The sequence below is a fragment of the Vollenhovia emeryi genome, unplaced genomic scaffold (assembly GCF_000949405.1).
Source record: "Vollenhovia emeryi isolate VEMERY1.0 unplaced genomic scaffold, V.emery_V1.0 DF939870.1, whole genome shotgun sequence".
Lineage (NCBI taxonomy): Eukaryota > Metazoa > Arthropoda > Insecta > Hymenoptera > Formicidae > Vollenhovia > Vollenhovia emeryi.
In genome coordinates, this window is record NW_011966496.1 from 1 (window position 1) to 10,524 (window position 10,524).

The following is a 10,524-nucleotide window of genomic DNA, read 5'->3' on the forward strand; positions in this document are numbered from 1 at the left end:
TTTAAAAAAATGACCGCGACCTCCATATAACCATAAAAGATTTATTTTTTTCGAAAATTTATTTTTTTCATTATATAGCCCTTTTAAAATCGTATAACTTTTGCCTGAAACATTTTTCTCTAAAATGTTCTATTTCCGAAATAAAGGGGCTGTACGGGTGGTCTGAATCACCCTGTATATATCAAATCAATTAGAAAAACTGCCATTTGCGGTCTAAGCTGGATCTTAGCCTAATATTATATTTATTTTTGTGTGGATACACATATTAAAATCCAGCTTAAACTGCAAATGGCAGTTTTTCTAATTGATTTGATGTATTCATATGAGTCTTGCTTCTCTTAATGTTATATTATACATAATTATACTTTTATTTTACATATTATTTATTTAAAAATTTAATAAATCTTAGTAAAATGTGTACGTACAGACGTTACGTTTTCAGTTGTTTTAAAATGTTCCTGCCATTTTTTGTAAAATTTAATTCTTAATCCGACTTGCGGAATTAATTCCTTTATTAATTCCGGCGTTAAATTAGCCATACATTCCTTGTCGATACAATTTTCTGTAAGTAAATATTTGTTTCGTATGTTATAGATAATATGTAATTACAGATATTTCGTATATATATTTTTTCAAAAATGTATTAGCACACACGTTGCTTACGTCGCTTTGTTCGGAATGTCCAGGTGTAGAAAATTAATAATCTTTTTGCACACGAAGAAGATACAGATGTATTTCTCGTGTGTAATAGAAAGATTTTTCCTTTTCCACACATTGGACATTTATTTATTTCGTTGCGTTGACCGAAGTTTCAGTTTACGGTACGGATGTTCTTGTGCAGAGGTTCTAAGCCATTATATATTTCTGACAAAGTAAGGCTGATGGCAGAGAACAATCCGTAAACGCTTAAGACTGTCTCAGTCGTAGACGTAGGGCAAGGCAGAGAGAAACGTAAGTCGTGAAAGGCTATTGTATACGACTTATGTTTCTCTCTGCCTTGCCCTACGTCTATGACTGAGACAGTCTTAAGCGTTTACGGATTGTTCTCTGCCATCAGCCTAAGGGCCTGAACAGAATGGCTGTCTTATACTCTGAAGACAGCCTTAAGACAATGTTTTATGTTTCAAGCCTTCGTCTTGAGGTAACGCACAATAACTGTCTTATTTCTTAAGAGTACAAGACAGCCAATCTGCTCAGGCCCTAACCCTCAACAAATCTACTTCCGTTCACCAGTCAAGATAAAAGATAAACAAGATAAAACTGTAATCTTGAAGAAAGATATAATTATTACCTTTGAAATGATCGATGAGACCACCTACGTCCCAAGATTCCAATAAATTTGTGATATCGTCCATCCTTATCCTTGCTATGGCACAATTTAACACGCACTTACACTTGTACAATTTATGGACAAATCTCTGTCAAGTCTTTCTTTCGGTCTGTCTCATCGAGGGGCAAGCCAGAGACTGTTTCGTCTCGCCTGTCCGTGCAGGTCCTCGCTTCGTAAACAAAAACGCATCGCCTTTGCTCGCTTCGGTTTAGGCTAGCTACCCGTCGACAACAGTCGACAATCAAAATATAACACCTATATATATACTCCTCTCGGTTACGATCCTTACATATACTAGTTTTTCAGTATATGTAAGGATCGTTATGTTGACAGTAAATATCGGAATTCAGCCCAGGTCGCGAGAAATCTATGCGACCCTGTTTCGCGCTGATGCCTGCGCTCTTACGCGAGCGAAAAGCAATCACGGGCAAGGAAGCCACTGCGCACGCAACTATACTCGCAACATATACATTCGATTTGATCAATCATATGTTTCTGCAGAGCATATGATACACTTAGAAAAAAATGTTGTTAATTTGACTAAACTCGTTTAGTTCGTAGTGATTTGTTTAATGCAAATATTAATATATTTAAATCAAATATACGTGAGTAACATCAAGAAATTCTTGTAATCTGAAAGAACAAGATCATTTTGTTAAATTATTTAATTCAACTGATCATTAAACTTATTATACTAATGAAATTATAATCAATTGAAATAAGTGACAATGTTAAATGAAGTAAATTCTGCAGATGGTAAGTTCAGTTGATTAAACATTATTTATGTTTATGTCAAATAAATGGTTTTGTGAAATAGATAATCCTTATCATGTTAATACATAAAATATTTAGTCGTTTTAAAAAGACGTAGCTGTTTCATTGAAGTAAATATATTACCATAAAGAAACCTACTTTTATCATCTTAATAAGTGGTTTTGTTGAATGAACATAATATTTAGTTAGCAAGTTTGATTAAACGAAATACTTTAACCATTAATTTAATCATGTCATATACTCTGCAGAAACATATGATTGATCAAATCTAGAGTATAGTGCAGTAGAACAAATCAATTGGAATACTTGATATAATAATATATTTTTTTCATTCAATTTGTTCTTCTTTAGATGAATAATGTCGAGTAACTTATTTGAACTGACATTGTTTTTATCTTTACGCTACGTTTTTGTATTAGTATATGTATGTCAAATAAATGGTTTTGTGAAATGGATAATCCTTGTCATGTAAATACATAAAATATTTAGCTATTTCATTGAAGTAAATATATTGGCATAGAGAAAACTGTTTTTATCATCTTAATAAGCGGTTTTGTTGAATAAGCATAATATTTAGTTAACGAGTTTGGTTAAACGAAATACTTTAACCATTAATCTATTAATATTCATATAATGAATATTCATATAAAGAATAAAAAGCTATTCAGGAATTTCAACGTAAATATACATATATAATATATATGTATGTATAAACTAAACCCTTGCACCGATTATCGTCAAATACAATACCAGCCATCTTTTTTTTGTTTTTTAATGAAGAACATTTTCGCTATCTCTCGTTTTCTTGTGGAGCGCTCACAATATAAAATTTTTGTTTTTGACCAATGGAACTCGTGGTCGTTGTTTAATCGGTGTTTGCTAATTACCGAATGATTGCTTTCATGTTTTTTTATATTAACTGACCAACTGACTTTTATATTCTTGACTTTTATATCAACTGATCAACATAACCAATTATATAACTGTATTAATGGAAACCTTCCGAGATGCTACGGGCTACCAAAAATTCATAAAGTCGGTTTCCCTTTAAGAGTAATTGTGTCAGCTCTAGGTAGCTATCAGTATACAATGTAGCTAGATACTAACATGACATTTTAAACAAATCGATAGACAAACCAAAGTCACACATCACAGACAGCTGGTCCTTGGTTAATATATTAAAAGAAACTAAAATAAATTCAGATCATTTACTAGTCTCTCTGGACGTTACTTCTTTATTCACAAACATCCCCATTGAACTAGTAAAACGAGCGCTGAACACCTCTTGGCGAGCAGCTCCTGAGCAAGGTGAGTTCTCACTCGCGCGAAACCGTGACACTCTTCCGCGGCCAGGACCGCGTGTCAGGACCCGGACGTGAATCGGTACCCAGGCGGATCAGGGAGACCCGTTGTTACCGCTGCAGCATCGTCGGCCATGTGGCGAGGGGCTGCGCGGGAGCCCTGAGGTGTCCGCTATGTTCGGACCTCGGGCTCCCGTGCCCCCACAGGCTAGGGAAGTGGGGTGCGGCCGGGACGCGCCCGGGTCCTCTCTTCGGAGGGAGAGGGAGTCGGCTTCGGGTAAGGGGGTTAAGAACCCAGGCAAGGTTCCATCGAGGAAGAAGAAGAAGGACAATAGAAAACAGGGCACGACCGGCATGAGGGGGCCTGTCACCCGACAGGCCGCCCACCCTGTCAGCAAACGGGGCACAGCAGCGAGGGGGCCGACCACCAGGAAGGCCGCCCGCCCCGCCAGCGTGGGAGACGGGTCGACGGACGGGAAAGGGGCGGAGGAATCCTCACCCCTCCCGTCAAGGCTGATCTCTCGTGTCTCTCTAAGGAGACTGGGAGGGGACTGTTCGTACCGGGGCGGGGAACTTAGCTCCTCCCCCAAGTCAAGCGGTCTCGAGGATCCTCTCGGCGTACAGTCGAGGAGGTCCTTGATGATATTTTGGGCAGCGGGGTGATGGACGATGAATAAACCTACTCTCCTTGTAACCGCCTGGGGGATCATTCTCCATTTTTATGTGGTAAGGGGTGAGACCACGGGCATTGCACTTGGCCCGTGGTTTTTACCCGCCTGGGGCTGTGACGGGACGATTACGGGTAATAATCGCTCCGTCATCGCACTCGGTCCTGGGGAGCGATCACGTGCACCGATCGAATTCGAATTCGAGAAGGAATATGCCATCCGATACCACTCTTCGTACATGATCAATCTATGGTCTGGGAAAAACTATCCTATAATAAATAAGCATGAACCATGAAACCTGTAGAGTAGAAACGTATGAGAAGTCGACCGATCGAATTCGATCGTGCACGTGATCGCTCCCCTGGACGTCGCGAGAGTGGGAGCTAGGTGTAGGCTTCCCTCCGCTTAATGGGGTAGAGTGGGGAGTGTTCCTGATACACCTCCCTTGGGACGGTCAGCAGGGTTAGGGGGCGGCCTGATGAGATGCTACATTGGCGGTTCCGGGTCGCCCCCTGTTAAACCCAGAGGGAGTACACCCTCAGGAGTTTTAGTTAGTTTTTAATTAGACCAAGGGTGCTGAGTCCAACATATTCTCTCGGTCTTCCCGGAAATGCACGAGCATTTCTCCTGAGTCATCAAAAAAACAAAAAAAACAAAAATGTTAGGTTAGGTTAGGTTAACGGGAGGTTAGCGAAAGTGAATCAGATGAATCAGAAATAAAGAGGAAGAACGAGGTTTTCGAGTTGTTAACAATAGATCAACATAGTCTAGACTTGAAGGTACTTTATTCATGGTTATCCCAAGCACAACGGTATACCATACAGGGTGAGGAAAAAGTACCGGACCGGTGACATATCTCGAAAAATATGGAAGATACAGAAAAGTCTTTCAGACAAAAGTTGTACGGTTACAAAAGGGCTATATAATGGTAAAATAAATTTTTGAAAAAAATAAATTTTTTATGGTTATATGGAGGTCGCCGTCATTTTTTTAAATGGAACTCCTTATTGTTTATTACACTACCTTATTTTACTAATTAATATGATCAACTTTTGTCTGAAACATTTTTTTATTTGCCCAATACTTTTTGAGATATTCGAGCGAAAATTTATAACTTTTTCAATGTTTAGTTTATAATATCTCGATAACTGTTTGTCGGAGGGAAAAGTAGTACAGGACTTTTTTACTTGATTTAGTCTCAGGAATATGCTGTTGCATGACATAAGATGACATAAAAAATGACATAAAAAAGCATTTCAGTAATCAGTCGGTAGTTAGCAGACACCGATTATCTCATAGTCATGAATTTAATTGGCTGATCCAATTATCTTACATAGCGAGAACAATATTAGAAAATGTGAGATCGCAGAAATGTTTTTCATCAAAAGAACAAACAACACTATTAACTTACAAACTGACACAGAGAACTTAAACGTATTATACGACTGTGTTATCAAAACACTGTAGGTCGTGTTTGTCATTTTCTATTTCCTGATTTTACCTACAATCCAGATCAACTCTGAACGTTGACGTATAAATGTGCTCTCAATACAGAATAATAATTTTATCGGACGTAGTGTTTCACCGAGACTCTCGAAAATCGAGACTCTCGAAAATGAGACAAGACGAGATTGAGATCGAGACAAAATTACGACGGCGAGACCAACATCGAGACCACGGCGCCGAGAGTCTCGGTCTAGGCTCGAGAATCTCGTCTCGTCTCGTTTTATTTATAATTTCTCTAACAGTCCTGAACTCCGTAGCACAAAGAAGTCTTCCGTATAAATCTAGATATGTATTTCACATCCTACATGCGACGAATAACTGTTATCTAACATAAATTAAATTCTAATTGACGCACAAACATGTAAGTTAGTATCGTGATTCATCATTATAATTAATTTTTCAATCAATCAATACTCATTAAATGTCATCAGTTTATAGATATTACCCATTACTTCCACAATGGATAAATTTATATCTTGTCTTGCGAACGATGTTAATTTTCACCTGAAGAGGACAGGAATTCACTGTCGAAACGTTGTGTACTAAATGAAATAAACTGCCAGATACGTCGGAAAAATTGTTCTACTTATTTATAATTTCTCGCTATACTTTTCATATGTCAATATGTAAATGTTTACAAGAGAAAATATTATCAATAATCTATTATGTATAAATAGATAAATAGTGGGTGATTAGTACCCGTATATATAATTTTTTGGGACTTATTGTCAGATTAAAAAATGGTCGATAGCTGAACATGAAAATGAAAATTCTTTGAACGTGTGAGATTAATTTTAATTACTTAAATGATTTATTTATTAAGATTTTTATTTGCAAAATTTACCTACAGAGTACAGGAATATTCTTATAATTAGGTATTTCTTCTTATTCAGCAAATTCAGTGTTAAAAACACGTAGTAAAGTTAGATTTCTCTCTTAAAGCTTCCTTTATGAGGAAGCCGTAACAATGGAAGCAATGTGCAAATTTCTAATTTGTCTACTTTAATGATGAGGAAGAAATGTGCAAATTTCCAATTTGCACGTTTCAATGATGAGGAAGCAATGTGCAAATTTCTAATTCGCACACTTTCAAGAAACATCGAAAAATACGCCGCCGTCTGCGGATCGACGCGAGCGCGCGAGCGCGTCCGCGCCGAAGCAAATAAATTGGATCGTGTTACGTAACGTGAAGCTAAAGTGACGTTTACCGCGAGCTGCAGAAAAAAAGGAGGAAAAAAACAGGTCGTGTTACATGTTTCTCCGTGCTAATTATAAATTCGACAAATTGCCCGTGATTCCGATTCCCGGTGTCACGTTCAGTGTCAATTAATGCAAATTATTCAGGGAACATTGAAACTGACGCTTACAACGACTTTTCTGATTAATAAACGATACTGCGACATTTATACGTGCCCCGGTGGTAACGAAGTTACTTTCGCCGCGGTGAAATTTGACGCGGCGCGCGCGCGCGGCGACTCCGAGTCGCGCGACAATGCCGTTTCGCGAGCCACGTGACAATTAACCCTCGGCTACTTATGATTAAATTTGAATAACGTAACTACCGCGGACTCGGTTTGACCTCGCTAAATAAATGGCGTAATATCGCGAATTGAAAAGCGAATGTATTTTTCATTAACCGCACGCCGAGCGCGGAGCATTACGCATGCGCATGATGATTCCGTTCGAGGGAAAGGAAAAGAAAAGGCGTGACGATAGTGCAGCATCTTCCACGCCGGCGATTCCGCGTGAACCTTATCTTTGTTTAGGCTTAGACTTCCCCGGCAACTTGGTCGCAATTAACACCCGCCTGTTATCGATATGTCCGACACGTAACGCCTCGTGCGGCTGTTCATAGCGCATGTAGAATTTTAAGTTGCGACTTCTGCGCTACGCGCTTTATTTTACACGGCTCCCTTCGCGTTCTTCGCAGATAAAATCGTCGCATAAATGATTAACAATCGCGCCCGGCTCGCGTGTTCGCAGGTTGTACTGGCTGCGTCTAGCACGTATTTTGACACGATTCTCTCGCAATATCAGGAGAAGGACCCTATCGTCATCATGCGTGACGTCAAATTCTTGGACCTCGAAGTACTGGTTGACTGCATGTACAAGGGAGAGGTCAATATTGATCACGTGAGTATTAATACATCTCCCGCGAGTGATTTCTCTTCGCGGCTGATTTTCGTATCGTTACCGATTCCGCGAGCGCAACCCGCTGCGGAAATTTATTCCGGGGAGAAAATTGGGTGGGAAGATGTCATTTCTCCAGCCTTGGCCAAAAGTATTTGCCCCATTCAATTTTTAGAAGTATAACTTCTTTCGACTCTAACCAACTATTTTGTTATTGTTACGTATCGGCGAGCAATAAATATTCCCATTTGCATCAACTGGTATTGTTTATTTAACCTGAATGTAAAATAATTTGTATACGAAGTAACAAAGGATATAAGAGCCAAGGCAGGATGTTAGTGTCTAAATGAGTTTAATTTTTAAGCTCTCCTCGCGTTGAGGCTGAGGTAATATTTTTTCGCAATAAATTTAGAATAAAATACTTAGACGCTAACACCCTGTCGCTGCTCTTAGTCCTTCATTCCTTCAAATTTGTGTTTATCACATTTAAGCCATACGAATTTTATTAATTTATTTAATTTTTAAATTTATTGCGAAAAACTACGAATTAATTTAAAGTTATCGAGGTTTCACATAGGTGGCTAAAATATTTTCGGCCAAGGCTATATTAGATGTGATTGTATATAAACTGTTATATTACGGATTAATATCATCGCAGAGCAAATTAGTTTTTGTAGAACGCGCTCCCTAACTAGTATCTCGAAATTTTCATATTTAAGCGTTTAGTTCAGACATCATTGCGACACATTCCCGTTTATACAACTCGGTAAATATCTCGCTCTATTTATTTATAAATAAGCAATCAGCTTTTTCAGTTTCTCTCGGCGGAGCTTACAGCGGATTTAACGAGTTTCGCAGTTGCACAAGTCATACGCTTATCTACGCATATCTATCTACATTTTTTCTGAACTTTTACCTTTAATCTCACCCCGCGTTCCCCCTTTCTGCTCGCCGACGCGTTACAAAATTATATAAAAATAACATTTCAATATATTTAATGTAAATAAAGTAATCGCGATCATGGCTTCAACGATGATTACGTGCGAGGTATTTTCGATCGCCAGAAGAGAATAATGGGACATCGGGGTAATGTGAATTACATCCGGCCGTTTCGCTTTTGTAGACGAGGCTGTCGTCGTTACTAAAAATCGCCAAGGATTTAGACATCAAGGGGTTCGCCGAGTTGAGCTCGTGCAGCGTCTCCAGACAAAATGATTTGAATACTGGCCATAGTCCCAGCACCGGCACGCCCGGCGTGGAGACGGTTTTACAGAAGGGTAAAGACAAGACTCAACCGACTCCCAACAAGAGACGCAGAGATAGTCCGCCTCTGGACGACCTACCGTCGACACAAAACGTCTTAACACCCACTCCGTCAAACATTAACGCCACAAATTTGTTAAATTCCGAACAATTCCAACAGGAGTTCTGGAAGAAACCGTCCACGCGCCGCGTTATGGACGCCATCAAGAGCAAAGAGTTCGAGATGAAGACTGCCGCCGAGATCCTCGGCGTCTCTTATGGCACTCTCTATGGGAGATACCGCGACAGTTATGGTTGTCTTAAACACCCGTACAGGTAAGAGCGCGTGCAGACGAAACTTGCACCTAACAGTCCTAATCCCCGAACGTCCTTTGCGTAAAGGCCTGTGTCCACGACGCTAGAACTTGGACCAAGTTCTGGCGTCGTGGACACAGGCCTTTAGCGCAGGCACAAGTTAGAGCGAAACCCAAGTTGGAATAATTGGCGAGAACAAATCGGAGGAAAACGGCAGAGCTCCATCCAAGTAATTGGGATAATAATGTGGACACATGTTTTCAGAGTAAGGGATTTTTCGTCTAAGCCGGGCCGCGCGGAAGTGCTGACGAAGCTGCGGCAAAAGGAGGGGACATTATTACGACCCGCCAAGTTCCCCAATGTCACCGGCCACACGCTCGCGACTTATCGTCAACGCAGGGCCCGCATAGAATCTTATTGTCCGGCGACCTCAACGCAGCGTCCAGCGGTAGCAGTTGTAGCGGCAGTAACAACAACGCGAGCCACGTGACAATCAACCCTCGGCTACTAATGATTAAATTTGAATAACGTAACTACCGCGGACTCGGTTTGACCTCGCTAAATAAATGGCGTAATATCGCGAATTGAAAAGCGAATGTATTTTTCATTAACCGCACGCCGAGCGCGGAGCATTACGAATGCGCATGATGATTCCGTTCGAGGGAAAGGAAAAGAAAAGGCGTGACGATAGTGCAGCATCTTCCACGCCGGCGATTCCGCGTGAGCCTTATCTTTGTTTAGGCTTAGACTTCCCCGGCAACTTGGTCGCAATTAACACCCGCCTGTTATCGATATGTCCGACACGTAACGCCTCGTGCGGCTGTTCATAGCGCATGTAGAATTTTAAGTTGCGACTTCTGCGCTACGCGCTTTATTTTACACGGCTCCCTTCGCGCTCTTCGCAGATAAAATTGTCGCATAAATGATTAACAATCGCGCCCGGCTCGCGTGTTCGCAGGTTGTACTGTCGGCGTGCAGTACGTATTTCGACACAATCCTATCGCAGTACGAGGAGAAGGACCCTATCATCATCATACGTGGTGTCAAATTCTTGGACCTCGAACTACTGGTTCAGTTCATGTACAAAGGAGAGATCAATATTGATCACGTGAGTATTAATGTCGCGCGCGTGGTTAGGCTTGTCGCTTATACTTAGTCGCTTATACTTGGCGCGAGACACTACCGTGTCTCGTGATACATCTCCCGCGAGTGATTTCTCTTCGCGGCTGATTTTCGTATTGTTACCGATTCCGCGAGC

General features: G+C 40.5%; 1 protein-coding gene across 1 annotated transcript; it reads left to right on the forward strand.

The window, feature by feature from the left end:
* The first annotated feature begins 7,339 nt into the window (after window positions 1-7,339).
* On the forward strand, window positions 7,340-10,499 carry LOC105556651. Its single transcript, XM_012003744.1, has 4 exons — window positions 7,340-7,712; window positions 8,833-9,287; window positions 9,531-9,714; window positions 10,225-10,499. Exons 1-4 carry the CDS (start codon window positions 7,527-7,529, stop codon window positions 10,420-10,422), a joined length of 1,023 nt encoding a protein of 340 aa, XP_011859134.1. The 5' UTR covers window positions 7,340-7,526; the 3' UTR covers window positions 10,423-10,499.
* The last annotated feature ends 25 nt before the right edge of the window (window positions 10,500-10,524 follow it).